At 40.9% G+C, this 22615-nt stretch overlaps 1 protein-coding gene across 6 annotated transcripts in view; it reads right to left on the bottom strand.

The window, feature by feature from the left end:
• The window catches only part of Frmpd4 (FERM and PDZ domain containing 4), a 930349-nt gene that overhangs the window by 236904 nt on the left and 670830 nt on the right, over window positions 1-22615 (bottom strand). For all 6 annotated transcript variants that reach the window (XM_085684903.2, XM_087902491.1, XM_085684900.2 and 3 more), the window contains one exon: window positions 6402-6518. In XM_085684903.2, the coding sequence (XP_085541029.1) occupies window positions 6402-6518 (117 nt within the window). The remainder of the gene's footprint in view (window positions 1-6401; window positions 6519-22615) is intronic.

The following is a 22615-nucleotide window of genomic DNA, read 5'->3' as shown; positions in this document are numbered from 1 at the left end:
TTAGCCAGTTCTCACCGTGGTACATTGTCCTAAGTCCCTTTCTTTTCCTTGTAGTTTCTATCTTTTTAGCTGCCTCTGCTCCATCCTCAGCTCTGCTTCCTCTCCTAATATGTAATAATAAGTATTGAAAGACTTTTATTTTGTAGTGTGTCATTTCCTTCAAGTTTGTGCTTGGGGGGACAATACAGGCCTTTTGCCACCACTTGCCAAGTGTTGGAATTATAGGCATACACCACAGTGCCCAGCTTGTCACATTTCCTTGAAAATGTTCTCTGCTCCCCAAACACTGAACTTCAGGTTAGTGGTACAGCTCAGCAGTAACATGTTTGCATGCGTAAAAGCATAGATTCCATCATTGGCATGACCCCCCAAAATAAATAAATCTGTAATTCAGATGTTTCTAAGTATCACGACGAAAGTAGTCCTTTCTTAACAGGATTCTGGCATAGTTGCGCAATGAATTCTAATTCAGAAAATGTATTCGACTTTGGGCATGCCACTGGGTTAGTCTGGGTTTTATCATCAGGAAGATGGTAATAGTGTTACTGTGCGGAAGCCAAAGGGAAGAATCAGGTGAGGCGCACTGCTTCAGGACAGCCACCGTAGTGATTCTATGGAGTCACCTGGGTGCATCTGAAACTTCTTTTTTTTTTCTCAAAGTTTATTAAAATACAAAAGTCTCCATTTCGGCCCCTCCTCCCAACACCCTCCCACTCCCCCCACTCCCTCCCCTCCTCCCTCTCCATCCCCAATAGCAGTCAGGGTCTCCTGGCCTGCAGGCAGTCCAAGCTCCTCCCCCCTCCCTCCAGGTCCAGGAAGGTGAGCATCCAAACAGACTGGATCTAGATGGAGATCCACATTGGAACACTGGACTTAACTCCCTAGGTCCAAACGAGAAGCAGAAGGAAAGAGAACGTGAGCAAGGAAGGCAAGATCAGAGGGAACCTTCATCCGACGAGGGATGGCGATACAGACGGAGACCCACATCTGAAACTTCTTTACCCCCAGACCCAGGCATCAGGGTTGTATTGCTTCTTATGCTATTCTAATATGCTAGCAAGGTTAAAAAACTACCAGTTTCTAGCTATGAGATGTCATACAAGTGTTCATTAGTCTATGTGTGTCAGTATCCTTCATTTTCATTCAGTTTTACTTTATGTACATTGGTGTATGTTTGCATGTGTGCCTATACACTATGCACATGCCTTTTGCCCACAGAGGCCAGAAGAGAGTGCTGGATCCTTTGGTAACGGAGTTATTGAAGATTGTGGGCCACCATTTGGGTGCTAAGAATAAAATCCATGTCCTCTGGAAGAATGCCAAGTGCTTTCAACTACTGAACCATCTCTCTACCCTGTCTCCATTTTTTAACTATGTGGATCAATTATAGAAAATAGTCTATCAACCCTACTTTATATACCTTATATAAGGGGGAATTATACATGTAAATGAAACTTCAGTAAAATTTGAAGTATCTTAGGCCATGTATTGCAAGAATTATAATGATAGAATTTTTATTATTTGGCTATCAGACTGAAATTTTGAATGCACAAAGCCGGATTCCTCCTATCATTTGGTCCATTGCTCAGTGAAAGTTGCACTTCCACCCAAGGCAATGGTCTGATGCTGATATTATTTGCAACCTAAGAAATTTTTTTTAAAAAAAACCATAATCTCCTTCAAAAGGTATGTAAACAAGTGAAAAATTAAATGCAAAGGGGCTAATTACTAACCATAGATCAGTTTCCCAGTTGTCCTTTTAACAAAGAATACTAATGAATACAAAAATACTCTGGAAGGCAAACCTGGCCTCCCCAGAAACTGATAATTGCAGCATCTCTCTCTAAAGGCCAAAGCTCAGTAGGTAGAGGGATTCTCATTATTTGTCAGACTCATTAGTGACAGAGAAGGAACAAGCACTTTCTAGACATCTTACAAGTTCTCTGAGAGGACTATAGAAGTTTACTTTGTATGAAAAAAAAATGGCACAACTTTGGGCAAATGATGCTGGTGGTTCGGGTTTTCAAACCAAGCAGCAGCAATCTGAGTAACCACTTGTCTCTTCTAGTTTGACAGCCAACACCAGAGCAGCAGAAAGCTTAAATTGATACATGACCACCCCATCTAGATGGGAGCAAACGGTAATTCTTAAGGTAGAACTAGCCAGTGTTCCTAGATGCCCTCACAAGCAAAACACAGTTTGAGTTACTACCTTTTGAAAGAGTATCTGGGATATATGTCAACTCCCATAAGAGCAATGTACACTTTCCCAGGGTGCCCTCAAGAGGTAGTTCCTGCATTAGCTGTGGGCTTAAGAGGGTCTTCTTCCCTCTGCAGCAATTGTGGAGAGGAGGAGGGATTTGGGTTCTACAGACTAGAAAAACACCCACAAAAATCCTGTGGTTTTTCAACCTGCTGGCTTCCAGCAATCTTCACTTGGGTGTGGGCTTGAGTAAGGAGTAGAAAAGACTCAAACAATTTAGACAGACACCTTTATAAAAAGTGATTCCCACTCCCCATATAATCTTATATTTGCTAATACACATGCAGCTTGGCTGAAAAAAGAAAGAAAACAGCCTGTGGTAGGAACAAATAATTTTTTTCCTTCCTTTCAAACCGCTACTCAATTATAACTGGACTCTGGCCAACTGTGCTTCCTGATCCCAAATCTATTTTACTAATTTTTTATAATTAAGACAATTTCAGTAGTGTTGGAGAATAAAGACTCTCGCTGTTACACACACACACACACACACACACACACACACACACACACACACACACGCGCGCGCGTGCGCGCGTAATGTAAATGTTCTTCTCACCAAACTGCAAACATCTAGATAATGACCGCTACTCTGCAAACCACTTGTAGTAAGATATGGGGTACTGAACTGAACAGAGAATTCACAACAGATGAACTTCGAAGGGCTAAAAAGCACTTAAGGTCATGCTCAACCTCCTTAGTGATCAGGGAAATGCAAATCAAAACAACTTTGAGATATCATCTTACACCTGTGAGAATAGCCAAACTCAAAAACACCAATGATAGCCTATGCTGGAGAGGATGTGGAATGAGGGGAACACTCGTCCATTGTTGGTGGGAATGCAAACTTGTGCAGTCACTGTGGAAATCCGTGTGGCGGTTTCTCAGGAAACTGGGAGTCAACCTCCCTCAGGACCCAGCAATTCCACTCTTGGGAATATACCCTAGAGATTCCCTAACATACTACAAAAGCATTTGTTGTACTATGTTCATAGCAGCACTATTTGTAATAGCCAGAACCTGGAAACAGCCTAGGTGCCCCTCAATAGAAGAATGGTTAAAAAAGGTGTGGAACATATACACATTAGAGTTTTACTCAGCGGTAAAAAACAATGACATCTTGAATTTTGCATGCAAATGGATGGAAATAGAAAACGCTTTACTGAGTGAGGTAAGCCAGACCCAAAAAGAGGAACATGGTATGTATTCACTCATAAGTGGATTCTAACCATAATTAAAGGTCTTTGAGCCTATTATTCGTGATCCTAGAGAAGCTAAATAAGAAGATGAACCTGATGAAGATTATTTAGCTATCCGCCAGGAGGTAGGAAATAGACAAGAGTCCCAGGTAACCTCGGGTGCATGGGGGGGGTGGGAGGGTTGTCAGAAAGGGAGAGGGTTAGAGAGAAGGGAGTAGGGGAGGATTGGGGAAAGATCGGGGGACTGGGATGGGGAGGAGGGAGGAAGGATGGATATGGGATCAGGCAAGTATATACCTCAACTAAGGGAATCATTTTAGGGTTTACAAGAGACTTGATTATAAAGGGGATCCCCGGTCCAAGGAGAGATCCCCAGATGGTTCTCTGGACAGAGGAGAGGGTGCCTGAACTGGCCTTGGCCTACAACCATACTGATGAATATTTTGCATGTCACCATAGAACCCTCATCTGGAGATGGATGGAGATGGAGGCGGAGAACCACGTCGGAACACTGGACCTAGCTCCCTAGGTCCAAATAAGAGGCAGAAGGAAAGAGAATGTGAGCAAAGAAGGCAAGGGCAGAGGAAACCTTCATCCGACGTTGGATGGCGATACAGATGGAGACCCATATTGGAACACCGAACTGAGCACTCCACGGTCCAAATGAGGAACAGAAAGATGAAGAAAATAAAAAAAGTAATCAGGACTACGAGGGATGCGATCACCCACTGATACAAGGGAACTGATATATTGAGAGTTCACCAAGGCCTGTTGGACTGGGACTGAACGAGGTCGTGATCCAACCAGATTCTCTGAATGTGGCTGGCCCGGAGCCTTTTTGAAAAGCCATTGACAATGACACTGGGACTTGCTTCCTCTGCATATACTGGATTTTGGTGCTCCAGTCTGTTTGGACTCTCACCTTTCCTGGACCTGGAGGGAGGGGGGAGGAACTTGAACTTCCCACAGGGCAGGAAACCCTGACTGCTCTAGGGGATGGAGAGGGAGGAGGAGAGGGAGTGGGGGGGAGTGGGAGGGTGTTGGGAGGAGGGGCTGAAATGGAAACTTTTATAATTTAATAAAAAAAGGAAAAGAAAAGATATTAAAGGGTGTAGCATAGAATCTAACTTGGATCCATCAATTTTATATGCTTATACCATTCCAACTCTAGGTCTAGACCCTAAACAAGTGAAAACAGGAAGAGAACGTGTGAGTGTGTGCACATGTGTGTGCACATGCATGTGTGTTCATCTAGGGACTTGTACATGTAGAACAAACACAACATTAAACTATACCATACATCCCTTCCTAAGGGAATCTATTAAATCATGTTCACAGAAACACTGCCAAGTATCCTGTGACAGATGCACTAATAAGTGTGGTATATACATTCAGTGGAATATTATTATTCCAGCATTAAAAGAGAATGAATTCTAACACACACTATAATATAGATAAGATAGGTTCTTGAAAACTTTATGCAAAATTAAACCAACCAGATACAAGAGAGCAAAAGTTATATAATTTCACTTAGATGGGGTTTCTTGAATAGGAGAATTTATAGGGACAGGAAAAGAGACCAGATATTATTGGGAGATAAAAGTAGCAGAACCAAATACTTGTTACTGGATCAAATGTGACTTACCAGTGACCACAGCCAACTTCTAGCTTTGATTTGACCAGGAGAATGAATACAATTAAAGTAAGAACTGCAAGGCCCTTGGAAGCCATTACTCAAACAGTTCAGTCTCCTCCTGTACCTTCTGTATCTTGTGACACTGACTTGTCTTTGTTCTTAGGTAGACAGCATCTTAGAGTGGCAATGCCCTGCTTAGAATATTTCTTTGAAGGGTTGTGCTGCTGGCTTTTATCAACTTGACATACTTGGGAGTCATCTGAGGGATTAGAATGTCAACTGAGAATTACTATCCACAGATAGTCCTGTAGGCAATTCTACAGAGGCATTTTCCTGATTGATTGATGGTTGGTGTGGGAGTACCCGAATAACTATGGGTGGTGCCATGTCTTGAAGGTGGACCTGGGCTGTGTAAGAGAATGTGCTAAGCCAGACATGGAGAACAATGCAGTAAGCAGCTTTCCTCCATGGTGTTTGCCTCACTCCCTCCATATTTCCGGGTTCCTGCTTGAGTTTTGCCCTGCATTACCTAAGTGATATACTCTGGCTTGGAAGTGTAAGCTAAATAAACTCTTTCCTCTTCCAAGTTGTTTTCTGTCAGACTAGTTTAATGAAATATCAGGAAGCAAATGGAGACAAGGGTGATACAAAAGTCATGGAAATGGATAAATAATAAAGAAATATATAATCACGGGCATTACTAAATAATACATCCAAAGAGGCTTAGGTAAGAAATTCTGTGAGGTATATTCACTTAACACAAAAAAGTAAGACTCTCACAAAATTGTGTACTCTAAATCAATATACAAACAGACATTTTTAGTAAGAGGTGTTATGAAAAATCATAATCCTTTTAAAAGGTGACACAGTAACATTCTTGATCCTTCCTTGAAAATGTTTGAAAGAGCAAAATTCCACATCATTCTTTAGTTTCAGACAATGGATGCAAGTGACCTAGTATTTAATAGTGCCCACTTCTGCTGTGAGCAAGACTTGGCATGCTATGGGGCTAGTTACCAACAATCCAGTTATCCAGGTAATAACCCCACATGTCTGCACATGTAAGCAACCCTAATTAAACTAAGCAAGTTATTAGAAACAGAAAAAGAAAGAAAAAGAAAGTAGAGGATATGTTAGGGAGAAGTTTCCAGAGGGAGGGGCATAAGAGAAGGAAATAAAGGGCCAATATGATCAAAAAACCATTTATACATGAATGCAATTGTCAAGGAATAAATAAAATCTCTTTTAAAGAAACAAAACCAGAAGATTATTGTCAAAAGTCTTTGGTGTCTTTTTAACCTACTTGATGAAGTAGTCACGGCCATCTCGGTTTGTCATCATCTCCCATCCATAGGGTGGCACCTGGTTCAAGGCCCAGGTTCCTGAGGGAGGCGGCCAGCCCGAAGACTTGGTCCTGTGGCTGGAAACAAAGAGAGCATCATCACGTCTGACTCTTGAACATACTTTTTAGATCCCTGCACAAGGGTTCATGTCTTATTCCTCTGAATTGTGAGCTGTGTACATAACTGGTCACAGAACAACTGCAAAGAACATCTTTGCAACAGATAGCATGCTAGGTATTTTGTATGCATTAGAGCACTTATTTTCCATAGAATCCACATAAGGGAAGTATACGCATATACTACATGGATAGAAAACCAGTCAGTAAAATTAAATACTTTGTTATAGGAAGCTTTGATTGAAAGTTCTTTGCAGTTCTGACCATAAGAGGCATACTAGATATGCCAGGTAATTAGGCATTTCACACACATACTTAGATTTCACATTGTTATATAAAGAAACACACATGGAGATAAATGTATGTTTTATGCTTTTATGAAAAAAGCAAGCTGAAGTTTCCTGGATTCCTATGACCAAAATATAACATGTATGCTCACAGTAACCACATGCCAAACAAAGTCAGTCATAGAACATTAGACAAACCCTCACTGTTAACTTGCAACAGATCTTCACACATTATCTTTTCTGCTTTCCAAGGCACCAAAGTCAATTTGTCACTACAGTGAAAGACTGGTGAGTGTTTCTATGTTTCGGATATCTGTCTCCTCAAAGCAAAAGGAACAGCCCATCATTCCTCTGGCAAGCCATTGTGACAGGCAGCATTGCATAGTCCCTCTCCATAACGGGAGACCTGTAGCTAGTTTCTGAAGTGAGCCCCAAAGGCTTGCTTGACCTCTTCATCCCTGCCTTCCCACAAATGCCCAATGCTTCTTCAGTCCTTACCCATGGTACTGGCAGGAAGCAAATAATGCCATTTTAGCCTTAGTCCACATCCCTTGTCGTAGTTCCTTAGATGAAAGAGAAGTAGCTCATTTGATATAGCCAGTCTCTAAGATCGTGCAGTGGTTCCAAGTGCCAGGTTGTCACCAACCAAAGTGAGCGGGGAAAGTGGTGATGCTGATTGCGGGGGCTTTCAGTTGGTGCAGCAGCGGCCACCAGGGAGTCCTTTCCACCAAGAAGGAAGCTCTTTCCCTGGTGTGATTAAATGAAGGGCAGCCTAGAGAGTGAGTGCAGGCAGGGCATGGGTTCCCATTGTCATCTGCCTCCCTTGCTTGGACGTCTTGTATGGGAAAGCAACTTGTGAAGCCTTATATGGTGGCTTTCCTGCAACCCGTTGCCCCTCTTCGGTGAATATCCGGAGCAATACCTCTCCTTAATGCCCTTGCTCTGTCACTGTATCTGTCCAACCAGTGACTCAACCTGTGTCAAGAGATGCAGGCCCATTTCCGGTAACTCCTCCGCAGGAGAGGAAGATTTGCATAATGTAAACCCCTTGCCACGGCTTTTCCTTAACTTCCTTTCAGTCTTGCTACCTCCTCCAGTAAAGAGAGTGGATTAAAAGTGTTCACAAAATTAATAGGAGTGGTAAATTTAGAATGCCACTGTAGGACCATTTCTTGCTCATTGACTATTAAAAGGAAATCCATGGCCACCTCTTTTGTTTCCCTGGCTTATGCAAATGTCAGCAGTGGCAATTTCCTCTGGTGGTTTTGAAGAAAACAAAAAAACTGCCATTTCCCCCAGGTGAGAGAACACACGAGTCTGCTACCCTGAGGTGTTATAACAAACAAACAAACAAAAAATCCCCACAGCAGTTCCCCCTTATGCCAGCAGGGGACACCTTTAGAAAGCGCTCTAAGATGGGACCAAGAAAACAAGTTCTTGGAGGCGTGAATATAGTCTATTTGGTTGTTTAAAACTTTTCCCCAAAACTGGAGTCAACTTAGAAGTGACACAAAGACTATGCTTGACTTTGGAAGGAAGTATTTATACAGAATGCTATGATTTCTCTTGGAATCCTAAATTATATACTGTGCTCCTGTTAAGCCCTTTCTTCCGAGGGACATGTCCAGGATGGCTTTTTCTCCCTTGGTTTTCTGCCCTGGCCACTTTCCACACACACAACATGAACTACTAATCACCCAAGGAAAGGCGCAGGCTCCCTAATACAATTGAAATGTCAAACACGGCATTCTAATGAGGAGCTGCAGGAAGCTTGGATTCTATTTTATTTGCTGAATTTTATTATATACCACATTCTGTCCTGGGTAGTATGTCCAGAGTGTAGCAAACAACCATTCAGCAAGATGGTTTCAAATAAAGTCTCTGCCTGAAATGAAATGCCAGCACCAGAAACAGCTGCTTGACCCGAAACCACTGCCAGACCGGAAACTACTACCAGAACAGAACCAGCATACAGCATGCTAACCGTGCTTCTCTAGGTTAAGGGACATGAAACCGCATGATGGACTAATTAAGATCAGACACAGCTACGTCTTCCTGTTGACGAATTGACTTAAAATATGTGGGTCACAAAAGCTTCAGGAGAACCCAGAAAATTAAAAGTACAAGAAGAACAAACACAAACACCTTTAAAGTATCTATCCAAGAAAGCCTTGAGAAAAATCAACATGTCAGAACTAGGGAGGGGCTCCTATGCAGTGCGGTGAGTAAGAGATCTGCTTCAATAGATTCTATGGCCTTTGGAGGTGGTGAATGCTCTCTGCTAGGCAGAGAAAGGCTCTAAAGCCTCCCTTACTCTTCTGTTACCACAGAGGGTTCACCAGCCTTTGCACTATTCCCAAGTGACCCACTCTCTCACTGCTGGCACAGTCTTTTCTAGCCAGTGTATTTTGTTTTGTGTGTTTGAAAACAGGATCTCATTCCATATTCCAGGCTGTCCTGGAATTTGCTGTGTGACCTAAGTCGATCTTGAACTCATAGCAATTCTCCTGTCTCATCTTTCTAAGTGCTGAGACTGTAGGCATGAGCAATCATGCCTGCTCTACAAAGCCCTTGTGGGACAGCAGAGTGGGTCAACGTACAAGAAAAAGTGGTGGCTGTTTTGCTTTAAGAAATTCAGAAATCATGCTCAGTTCCTTAGAAGAGGCCAGGCAGCTATGGTAACACTGGGCAAAACTGACACTGTTCTGGGCAGAAATCTTCATCTGGGGCACTAATGGTACATGGGGGTGCCTATGAGAGATGCATAACCATCTTCCCCTGACAGCTTCAGAATACACTTATTCTGATTTCTTAGACACAATCCCAGGAGGTGGGGCCATTCTTCTCTTTGAAGGAAGTCTTACTTTTCCTACCCAAGAACATCTCAACGTCAAGATTCATCCTGAACATTACTTTGGAGTCTAAAGACCCTCCTAAGCAGGACCCTAGCAGTTCTGTAGAACTTCTACCAATGTTAATGATGCTAGTATGTTGACTGATTCCACTGACATCATTTGAAGGACACTCTATTAAATTAGAAATGTCCATAGATTACTGTTAAGCAGACCTAGATCTCATAACTCTCACACGATACCAATATCCACTCGGGGTTAAGAATTGCCAGGTTACAAACAGGCTCTTTTCCATTTATTGTCCGTAACCTTGAACAGCTCACTTGACATGCTTATCCTCCTCAAAACGTGTTCCTCTCCTCTGTAAGATGACTCATGTTAGTGTGAGAATATTAACTCCGTGGAGTAAATAGTATGGGATGGTACAGAGTCTAGTGAAAACAATATAGGACTTTGAGCAGAAAAATAATAAAAGGCTCAATCAATTTCCCTTTTCAGTCTGGCAAGAAGAGGCTGAACAAGCAGTGGCCTTTTCCCATACACTTAGAAGCTGAGGAGCTCAACTACTGCCAAGGCAGAAGGAATGACAAAATTTTTTTTTAGCCAACATTTCTGTGATCTGGTAAAGCGGTCCAGCTTCTTCTTTTCCCAGGCAAAGCCATGAGACTTCTTGCAATTCTAATGTTCTGCAAGTCCTATCTGAGATCATGGCTCCGCGAACCACTTTCAAACACTTACCTCAACCTTAAAAATAGCGACCTACATTGTCAGGGCTATTTAAATCATTCCAGAAACTCCCCTAGACTGACTGAACTGGTTTGCAACTTTGAGCTTCACCCAACCGTTGTTTGCAACAGACAGAAACTATCTATGAACAAAACGATGTTGATACCCTTTTTTTTTTTGAAATGAGAACATCTATGTATGAATGGGTCAGGCAAAGTTGCAGAACTCTTTATGTTAAGATGACTGCTTAAAGTAACTGATGCTCTCCTGTTGTGTGTCTGTTACTTAGTGCTGGACTGAATCTCCATGGCCAGTTTATTAAGAGTAGTGAGCTCTTAGAAACCACCAGAAAGCTGTCCAGACTATCTGAGTTTCCTTGGAATAGCTCGGCAGCTCATCATCATGGGAAGGAGGGCCTGAAGGGCTCTGAAATTAGGTTCCAAAGACTAGTTAGGTAGATGTAAATCCAGCCTCTTATTATACCAATGACCCACTGGCAAATCTAACTCTACCTTGTCTCTTCACCTGGGAAAACACTATATCCTCCACTGTATTTCTCACACTATGGTGATGTTTATCACCAAAGCAATTTAGTAATGTCTCTGAACATTTTTGGTGGTCACAGGTAGGATAAGGTTGTTATGCCTTTCTTAGTTCTAGTGGCAAGAGGTCCAGAATGCTGCTAACCCAGGCTTTCCTAGGGCAATAGGGATGAATAGGGTGCCAAGGGTACTTGAAGAGGACCTACATTAGCTTGTTAGCACCCATACAGTGACTTTCAACTTCAATTTGTAGTACAATTCCTGCAGTGTTGCTGTCTCAGTCTCCTGGGTGATATGGACACATGTGTGAGACTACATACTTTCCTGGGAAACTAGATCTCTGGCAGACACCATATTTGATATAGACTTTTCTGGGCACAGAAACAGGGACAGTAGGTAAGAGTCCACCTGAATCATTCTAAACAAAATGGCTGCTGATATTAGATAGTGAGTTAGGAGAAAGCTCAAGATTGACCCCTGCAACTTCCTACTCTAAGGTCCAATGGACTTAGCCTCCAACAGTTAAGAAGGACTAAAGGTCATGAATTTCCTTATATATACAGTAATAATCACATAAGACAGGCAGCCAACATTAATCTGCCGTCTTTGAGACTGTGCAGAGAAGTGAATTATTGTGTCTATTTCAAATATGAGAAAACCAAAGGCTTATCTATTCAGTCTTGACATAAAGAGACACTAGAAAACACAACAAAGTAAGCAGTGATCGAGAATCTGATTATTCTTACTACTCCGAACTCACAGAAATTATTTGCGGGTGAACCCATTATTTGCGGGTGAACCCAAGGTTATACAGTGCTGTATACATACTCATAAAATGGAAAGCATTTCCTCATTTATTTCACTGCCAAGATTAGTGGTTAGGCACTGTGTAGCTATGTCCTCAAATTAGAACCTTCCCTCCTGGAGGGAGGAGAGAAGATCATTAAGACTCAGAAAGTAGATGAAACTTACAAGGTCCAAGAAGTAAAGAAAACTGGTAAATCTTAGGGAATTCTTAAAACTGCCCAGGTTTCCAATAGCATCCCTGAGGTTACATAAGCAGAAACAATTCCCAGAGAAAGGAGACACTCTGATTGGTTAGTTGCAAACAAATTATGTATGGGGCTCTAGGAATGTAGCATTTCTGAATCATCACCTATCCTGGGGTAGGCTTTATGGTGCTGGAGCTATGTTTGAGTCATTTGAACTCCAGTAAGTAAGCTCAATACACTCACCGGTGTACCAAGTTATATTTGGGTGGCATCATTTCTTCGGTGTTCTGTTTGTGTCCCATGTAGGGTGAATAGATACTTATTTATGTCTCTACAGTGTTGGGGGAGGCTGCTAGTTCCTTCTAGGCTGCCCAGATGATGAAATAATCAAACAGAAACTATATTATTTGCAGTACTGTTTGGCCAATAGCTTACGCGTATTTTTAGATAGCTCTTACATCTTAAATTAACCAGTTTCTACTATTTTATATTTTACCGTGAGACTTGTGGCCTACCAGCAAGGTTCCAGTCAGTGGCTCACATCTTTTTCCTCTGGCGGCTACATGGTGTCTCACTGACTCTGCCTTCTTTCTCCCAGCATTTAGTTTAGTTTTCCCACTTAGCTCTATTCTGATAAGCTACTGGCCAAAACAGCTTTATTCATTAACCAATAAAATCAACACATATACAGAAGGACTTCCCACACCACTATCGGATAATTCAAATGACATTGGGTTACAATATCCAAATGCACCAAATACCTCCAAATATCCTTCAACATCAGTTTTCATTTGAAGCAACTGGTATTCATGCTTGCTTCTAAGCTCACATGCAAAAGGTGTAAGGTAAAGGAAAAAAAGACAAGTTAAAGGAAAAAGACAAGGAGAGAGGAAAATTACCAAAAGAAGATGGGCCTAGATAGGTTTTTAAAGCTCCAAGGTTTTTAAATTATTTTTTATTTAAAAGAATTTTTTCAACAATAATTTTTTCCTCCCCTCCTCCCACTCCTACCACATTCTCCCTGCCCAACCTCCCAGCCACTCTTCAGAAATCATAAGGTTTCCCATGGGGAGTCAACAAAATCTGGCACATCTATTTGAGGCAGGACCAAGTCCTCCCACCTATATCCAGACTGAGCAAGATATCCCTCCATTGTGAATGGGCTCCAAAAAGCCAGTTCATGCACTAGGGATAAATTCTCGTTCCATTGTCAGTGGTTCCACTGACTGCCCAAGTTATAGGACTGTCACCCACATTCAGGGGGCCTAGTTTGGTCCTCTATGGGTTCCCCACCTGTCAGTCCAGAGTTAGTGAGCTCCTACTAGCTTGGGTCAACTGTCTCCATGGGTTCTCCCATCATGGCCTTGACCCCTTTGTTCATATAATCCCCTTTCTTTCTCTTTAGCTGGACTCCAGGAGCTTGGCCTAGTGCAAAACTTAAAGTTTTGATGACATCCATGATACTTTTGTGCCTAGCATAGAGTACTCCACTGTGGTTGTAGAAGGATCCTTAGCATGATCCCTAAGGAGGCTTATCCTGTAGTATATTATTTCCATCATGTGTAAGGACATAACTAACAGGTTTGTTAGATGTTATTTATCACACTATCCACACCGACGTGGCCTGAATTGGACTGTATTGTCCTCTACTTCCAAACCTTACTGTCTTCTTATGCAGCTTTCAGTTTAACACTAAGGCATTTGATTTCACATAGTAGGTAGCAGCTTGCTTTCCTATGACCCTTTTTGGGTGGGCTTCGGCAAGTGCACTAGAGGAAACCTAGGTTATATAGGTGACTAGAACATCAAAGCCATCCAGACAGAGGCATCCCACCAACCATTTAAAAGATGTCACTTATGTTGTGACAAGGAGGACATGGAAGTACAATTGAGTAAAACACAGCTTTAAATACTAATGTCAAGCCTTACAATATCACATCATCCCAAGAATACTCATCACAAAGTCACTTTAGTTAAGAAGCAACATATTATGACTCAGGAGCTTAACTACGGTACAATGACATTTGAATGTATAGTCTGACAATGATATTAAACATTTTTCCTGATTAGTTTCATATGCTCCATTATATGATTTTCCAGTCTACACAATCAAACCACTTGTGAGATCACTTTCAGATCAGACTTCTCCCATCTGTTGGGTGAGCTATGTCTTTCTTTCTTTCTTTCTTTCTTTCTTTCTTTCTTTCTTTCTTTCTTTCTTTCTTTCTTTCTTTCTTTCTCTCTTTCTTTCTTTATTAAAAATTTCCACCTTCTCCCCGCCTCCCTTTTCTCTCCCCCTCCCCACCTCCCCTCCCTTTCTAGTCCTAACTGGGAGTGATGGAGCATATGATCAAACTGGACCCTCTGAATGTGACTAATAATGAAGGCTGACTGAGAAGCCAAGGACAAAGGCACTGGGTTGTTATTCTACTGCATGGACTGACTTTGTGGGAGCCTGGTTTGTTTGGATACTCACCTTTATAGACCTGGATGGAGGGGGGAGGACCTTGGACTTCCCACAGGGCAGGAAATCCTGATTGCTATTGATCTATGTCTTCTAATCAGGAAGGAGAAAAAAATTCAGACTAACTGCTTCGCCTTCCAAAAAGAGATGCAAGCACACTTAAGACTCATTTGGCTTTGGATAGGGTCTTTCCCTTTAGCCCAAACTGGTCTAGAACTTACTCTGTAGCTCAGGCTGGCCTTGAATTAACTATTGGTGATCCTGCTGCCTCAGCCTCCTGAATGCTTGAATTACAGATGTGAGCCATCATGCTTAGTATTAAACTTCAGTTTATGAACACTGTGTCAGGCCCAGGAAATCTGATGCGACTGAGGGCTAGTGTCTAGAGAAAATGGATATCACACATGGGAGTCATTATTCAAGTCAGACAGAGTCCTATCTTGAATTATACTTTGGCAAAGTACACTTTTATGTTTTAGATGACTGAATTCTTCAGATTCTAGAAGAACGATTATAAGTTGCCTTAAATTGTACAAGAGACCATGACAGTCAGGTTTCATTGCTAAAAGAGCAAAATATGAGAATAGCAGACAGACTGTCTTAAGTTCTATTTGCTAGAATATGGTCTACATCTTTTCCTGAGTTTATAGTTGTACCCTCCTCCTAAGTAAACATGTGATGCCAAGAAGATACACTAAGCTGTATAGTCACTCTGTAGAGGGAGTGATCATGTTTCTCTTTGATTCTGTGATTCTGAGTAGTGCTGGCATTTGAATAGAATCAACAAAGAAACACAAGTTCAACAGCGATGCAGGCATAGAATCCTATGAATTAAAACTATAGGTTTTGTCTTCTGGATGATAAGAGCAGGTAGGGTGAGAATACCAGGTTTATAAGTTGTTACCTGACAGAAACTGTGTCAGGCACATTCATAGGTTACTGCTTTTTTCCTGTCACAACAGCTTAAAAGGACATGTTAATAATTTAATTATTAGTCAGGAAATCTCTCACCCACCTACATATAAAAGATCCCAGATTCAATCCCAGTACTATCCTCCCCCAATAGTTAATTATTAAGTCTGGGTATGTAGCTCAGTAAGCAGAGCATGGCCTATCATGCAGGAAGGCCTAGGTTCTGTTCCCAGCATTGCATAAACAGGGTGTGGAAGTTCTTGAATGTAAATCATAGCACCCAGGAGATGATGACACGAAGTTTGGGAGTTCAAGGTCATTCTTGGCTATATAGTAAACTTGAGAATGTCCTGAACTACACAAATTACCCTTGGCAATAATTTTCTTCTCGAAAACTACAGCATCAAGTTGTGGTGTGGTAAGGACCACTGTAATTTAGGTCATCAAATGCAATTGCTATCATTACTTTTTATGAATATGCTAACACCTGTAACAAACATTGAGTGACTAGCTTATACCACATGTAGCTCTGAGTGTTGGAAAATAATGTGTAAAGAAATGGACTAGGGAGATGTCTCTGTGTGTAAAAGTACCTGCGCTGCAAGTGTCAGGACCTGAGTGTGAATCTCTAGTACCCACATAAAAACCCAGGAATGAGCTTCCCTATTACTTCATGACTGGACACAAAAGCTAGCACAGCCCAAATGGCAAGCTTCTGTTCTGTCAGAGACCTTGACTGGTGTGGGAGGTCATTCTGTTTAATGTGTTGCTTTTATTGGTTAATGAATAAAGAAACTGCCTCAGCCGGTTGATAGGACAGAACTTAGGTAGGTGGGAAAAACAGAACTGAATTCTGGGAGAAGGAAGGTGGAAAGAGAGACACCATGGAGCTGCCAGAGTCAGACATGTCGAATCTTTGCCAGTAAGTCACTGCCACGTGGTAATATACAAATTAATAGAAATGGGTTAAATTTATATAAAAGTTAGCTAATAAGAAGCTAGAGCTAATGGGCCAAGCAGTGCTTTAATTAATATAGTTTCTGTGTGGTTCTTTTGGTTCTGGGCAGCCGAGACAAACAAGGGACCTCCCTCCAGCACTTGACTAAAGAAAATAAGGAAGAGAGCAGCAGAAGAAGACTCCTGACATCATGCTCTGGCTCTGTTCTCTAAATGCATTTGCACAAGTGCACACACTCACATGTGCCACACATCTACATGTGTATGTGCACATATACACAAAGACACAGGAATCAGAAAACAAAATAGAGAAGGAAAATCAGAATTGGTGATTCAGGAAATGAGTATCTGTAAAGAGTATCTGTAGTTGCCTCACCCAGAATTTCCCTAGCATCATACTGAGTTGTTATGAAGCTACATAAACTGACCTCCCTATCATTCTCTGAACACACGCGTTCTACATTCATGTTTTCAAGTGTTTGTTCATGCCATTTTCTTTCACTTGAATGCCTTGCTCACCTACGCCAACTCCCTATCTCATTCCCTAGCTGTTCAAAACTGATGCTCCTTCTCAAACCCTCATGAAAGACCCCAATGAGTAGAGAGCAGCTTCTGAATATTCTTGTCCTCCCATGATGACCTTATTACTCATGAGAAGTTTTGTATTCATGATGGCAATTAGAAGGGACGCTTCTGTCTTATATAGCTACTGAATACTGTGTGTTCAAGTCCTGGAGAGTAACATCAAGAAACAACATTTTCACAGCCTACAGTTAGCAATGCTAACTATCTGATTGTTAATATGTTCATTATAACAACTTCAGTTAGAATGAGTTCTTTTGTGTCTACTTTATCTATTCTGGTTAGATTTTGTTAACTGGCCACAAATTAGAGTCACCTGGGAGAAGAGAATGTTAGTTAAAGAAATGTCCCTCTCAGATCAGCCTATGAGCATTTCTGTGTGACATTTTTTTTCAATTATTGATTTATGTGGGAGGGCCTGTCCTTCTGTGGGAAATGCCACCCCTTGACAAGTGGTCTTGCCTGGTTGGTGTAAGAAAGCAAGTTGAGCAAGCCATGGGGAGCAAGTCACTAAGCAGCATTCCTCCATGGTTATTGCATCGGCTCTTATTTGAGTGTCTGCTCTGACTTCCCTCAGTTATAGACTGATGATGTGGAAGATGAAATAAACCCTTTTATCTTCCATGCTTGTTTGGTTAGTATTTTATCACTGCAACAGATAAGCAAAGAAGAAAAATATAATTTAGTCAAGTGTAATTTCCTCAAAAGTGAGGATCCAACAGCTTTAGCCTTATATCATCAGAGTTCACACTGTCCTGATAATGATAGATTTGCTAATCTGACACATAAGTTTATAGAGTTTAATTAAAGGTTCATAAATGGATACAAAATTGGGCAGAGAGAAAGGGCTGGAGAGGTGGCTCAGGAGTCAAAAGCACTCTTTCAGAGGAACTGTGTTAAACTCCTGGCTTTCATATAGCAACTCATAACCATCTGTAATTCCAGTCCCAAAGGCTCTGATGTCCCCTCTGGAAACATAGTGTATATATATGTATGTATATATACATATGTATATATATGTATATTATGCAGGTAAAACATCCATACACATAAAATAAAACATTTTAAAATTAGACATCAATGGGAAATTTAACATCACTTTTGGAGGGGTGACTTTCAAGTATATGGAAGTAATAATCCTTAAATTTTAACTTTTTGTCAACAAATGACATCTACATCTTTGGTAGAAGAGAGATCACAGATGGACATGAGACCTCCCATGATTCCTCACCCTTAGGTTCAGCAATGGCCAACCAACTCTAAAACAACTACTCCTTTTGACATTAATAACACGTGTAGGTTTGGCACTGAAACCCAATGCAATAATAGCACTTGTTTGAATGAATGAGTAGCTGTCAAGTTGATGGAACGCTTCAGATAGAGCACTATGACAATGAGCAGTCAAGCAGGTCTAGGATTTTTAAGCCTACAAGGCCAACACGGTGCTCAATAGAACACACTGGCTCAGCAGTCCTAGAAGCTCTCTGCTGTCGTGAAGACAGTGAGTTGGAGGTCTTAAGGGAAGTCAAAGGGCTCAAGTCTAAACCTTACTAATGGTCAACTTTTATGCATTGACCAATTTTCTCGACATAAGCTTGTTTTCATTTTGACAGCTCAAAGTACTTGTAGCAGGATATGCCTCTCCATAGACAATGAGTTCAGGGTACTCACCATACCTGCCCGTTTTTCCCTATTTTGAGAAATATCAATCATATAGAAACATTAAAAGCAGGGTCCAATAAACATCCTTACTTTTTTGTTTGTTTTTCCCAGAGACAGAGTGTCTCTATGTAACCCTGGCTAGCCTAGAATTCTTTTTGTAGACCAGGGTGACCTCAAACTCACAGAAATATACCTTCTTGGTTTCCTGGTTATTGGGATTAAAGACATGTGCCACCATGTCTGACCAACAAACTGTGTTCTTCAGGGACATTCTTTGTTTCTAACCTGGAGAGATGTCTTAGGAGGGAAGAGGGTTTTGCTGCTCTTCCAGAAGACTAAATATTGGCTTCCAATGCCTACATCAGGTGGCTCACAGCCACCTGTATTTCTAGGAGTTTAAATAGCTCAAGGGGCTGTTCCAACACTTTCATCTGGCCTCCATAGGTACCTGGACATATGCACACACATACACATATAGACATACATCCATATATATATATATATATATGTATATATATATGTGCGTGTGTGTGTGTGTGTGTGTGTGTGTGATAACTCTGTTTTTTTTTAAATCTCTGGTTATTACGAGGAATGATTAGACACCTCCCACCCAGGATCACCTGTCAGTGGCTGGTGGTGGGTCTTAGTTGTCACTACTGATGCCAAGTAAAGAGAGGCAATGATACTGATAACTATCTTATAGAGCACAAAGTGGCTTGACTTCTCATTGTCCTGCTCCAAATAACAGCAGTGTAGAGGCTGAGCAGGTATGATCTACCAAACCCATGGTGAATACAGTGGCACACAGACCTTATTCCCTCTCCTTATTCATTTATCCTCTGTTTCTACCCTACCCTTCACTCCTTTAATTCCATGTCTCTACCTGAATCATCATATTGCAACCACAATATGTCATTCTGAATCTACAGGATCAGTCCCCTTTAAAACTGCAATATCACATCCATTAGATTGTATATTGCTACAATATTATTGAATGTATATATAGATCATGTCCAAATCTTCCCATGACTCTAATAACATTCTTTTGAAGGACTTGTTTGTATCAATATCAAATCAAGTTTGATGCTTTGCATTTATATGCCTAATCTCATCCTTTAATGATTTTTAAAAGTGCAAAGCTATTATAATTCTAATACTTTATAAAGTGGAAATGTGGTCATATCCTTCAAATATCAGTAATGATGATGACAGTTTGCAAACCATGAAATGATGATGAAGATTTGTAAACCATAGTTGTTCAAAAATACATACTGAAGCACACTGTGTCTGCCAAAGCTAATTGTCAAGCATCTACTGTTTGCTAATGGAGCTAATGTGCAAGTCATTAAAATGTTTATGCAAAGCACATGTTAATTGTGGATGATACAAATGGTAGAAATGGGCCCTACAGATAACACCCAGAATTGTTCAAGATGTGAAGATAAACTAACAGTTCATCATCATTCAGATATGGAACACATGATGATTAACATTGATTGTGAACTTGATAGGATTCATGAAAGGAACCTCTGAGCATGCCTAGGAGGAATCACATTGATTAAATTAATTTAGGTAGGAAGAGACATCTTAAGTGTTGGTGGCACCATTCTCTAGGCTGGCGTTCCATAGTGACTAAAAAGGAGAAAGCTAGTGGGACAAGTGTATTCATCTCCCTTGGCTTCCTGACTGTAATGCAATGTGATCTGCAGGCTCAAGTTCCTGCCACCATGCCTCCTCCATCATGACGTACTAAACGCTGAAACTGCGAGCTAAAGTACACCCTTCTTTCTTTAAGTTGCTTTGGTCAGAACGTTCTATCACAGCAATGGGAAAGTAACTAATCCCGAAAAGAAGTATCCCAAATTTTAGAATGACAATGTATATCAAGCAGAAATGAGAGAGCATGCACATCAACTTGGTGCTTCCGGAAAACCAGCAGTACAGACAACCAAGAGTAGCAACATACTATAGGTACCAGAAGAAGGGGTTTAGTTTTAAGGAACAATCTCTTCTGACTACAAAGTCCCTCACAGCTGTCTTGATGAACCTAGGACCCAAAGCACAGGCAAGCCTAGTCAATACCAAGCACCAATCTATCCCTGTTCTTCTTTCTTTCTTTCTTTCTTTCTTTCTTTCTTTCTTTCTTTCTTTCTTTCTTTCTTTCTTCCTTCCTTCCTTCCTTCCTTCCTTCCTTCCTTCCTTCCTTTCTTTCTTTCTTTCTTTCTTTCTTTCTTTCTTTCTTTCAGAAAAGATCTGAGGTGAAAAATAAATCTCTTGCTAGATGAATTTGATTTGGCTGATGATGCAAGAGAAGACTGACCGATTTGAGTTAAGAGAATATTCCAAATAGAAACAAAAGTGCTGGGGAGGCCAATCCTCCACATAGAGCTACTTTTCTTGTCATCTCCAAGCCTCCGCTGAAGATTGACCATTCCAAGGTTCTACGGTGAAGTTTATGTATGGCATAGTAACACTATCACATTTTATTCCTTGGATGTGGGCTCAATTTGGGCTAGAATGATTTCTAGGATCTCTTTTTTCTACGAGGTACCTCTTATCTTTAAGATAGTATACTCATTCATTCAATCATTTGACATTGGTGACCATCATTATGCAAGGTAGAACTGTGACACATAGAGTACTTGTCTTTATGGTACTTATACTATTGCTGAGTAAGGCAGAAATTGTGGCTCACCTGACCAGAACATTGTCCCAGCTCTGGGTTGTTAACCTTGGACCTAATCAAAACTCTTCAGAAGCATCTTTGTGTACTAGGCAGAGATAAGTGCAAAAACTCACAAATGGTCAAAGTTCAGAGGAAAAAACTGTCTATGGAGTGTTCCTTCCCCCAAATACTCAAGGATCACTGCAAAAGAGGAGATGGAAGAGAATTTAAGAGCCAGAGGTAAGGGAGAACTCGGGGAAACAGTGTCTTCTGGATATGACAGGTACTCTGCACTCATGAACTCGTGGCAGCTGTGATTGCCTGCATATGACCTGGACACGACCAATCCAGCTAAAAAATTCAGCATTAGTGGGGAGGGGATCATAAGTCCCACCCCCACCTGAGGAGATATTGAGAGTTGATGGTTGCGAAAGGGTGGAGAGTTACCTTTCTTTAGGGCTGTGGCCCGTGATAGATAGACAGTCTATGCTCCAATGGATGTTCCCAAACCCATAAACATATGGGCAGCAGTAATGGAACTTGATGGGTTATTTAAACAGACAGATAGACAGACAGACAGACAGATAGATAGATGGATAAATAAATAGATGTGAAATTGGGAGAGGGATTAGGTATAGATCTGGGCGTAGTTAGGGTAAAGAGAGGAAGGGAAATATGGTTAAGATAAATTGTATATATGTGTTGAAATTCTTAATGAAATAAGAAAACAATTATATTTAAATTTTAAAGAAACTTATCAGTAGTTTGATATAGTAACAATGAGAAGACAGGGGAGTCTTCCAGTTCTTGAGTGATCTCACACAGACAACTTTTAACCCATTCCAATTATGAGGTAGATTTTCTTCTGTCCTAGAGGATCTAGTCTTGTATTTAGCTGCAATATGGAACTTGAATATGCTCCCAGAACCCACCAAATTCATTATGTCGCAGACCTGGACAGTGATTGCAGGATCCCTGGCACACAGCATTAGTTGAAGATACCAATTGGCCTAGTCTAATTCTTAAATGTGTCATTAAAATACTTACAAACACTCATCATCTCAAGGGCATTCATATTTATGTTTCACTTATTAATAGAGGGCTCAAAACCTAATACTGCTGCTCACAGAACTTAATACAATGCAAGGCATTTCCTATTGAATGGGTATGTAGAAAATGCAAACTTTTTTGACATAGATGAAAATTATATTTTCACTTTGTCAAAGATATGCATATATTAATATATTGTCTTTTTTTGATTTTGCAGTTTAAGGCAGACACTGTTTAGACTATAGCACAGTTTATATTCTTGGCCTTGCTTCTTGATTTTCAGAATCCTAAATTTAAAGCATATTTTAAGAACTTGTCAGAAAAGATATATGGATTTTTAAGGAAGATGGAGCATGCACATAGAGTG

Source organism: Myodes glareolus, chromosome X (genome assembly GCF_982192425.1).
Source record: "Myodes glareolus chromosome X, mMyoGla1.1, whole genome shotgun sequence".
Taxonomy (NCBI): Eukaryota; Metazoa; Chordata; class Mammalia; order Rodentia; family Cricetidae; genus Myodes; species Myodes glareolus.
This window is presented reverse-complemented; position numbering and strand designations above follow the sequence as displayed.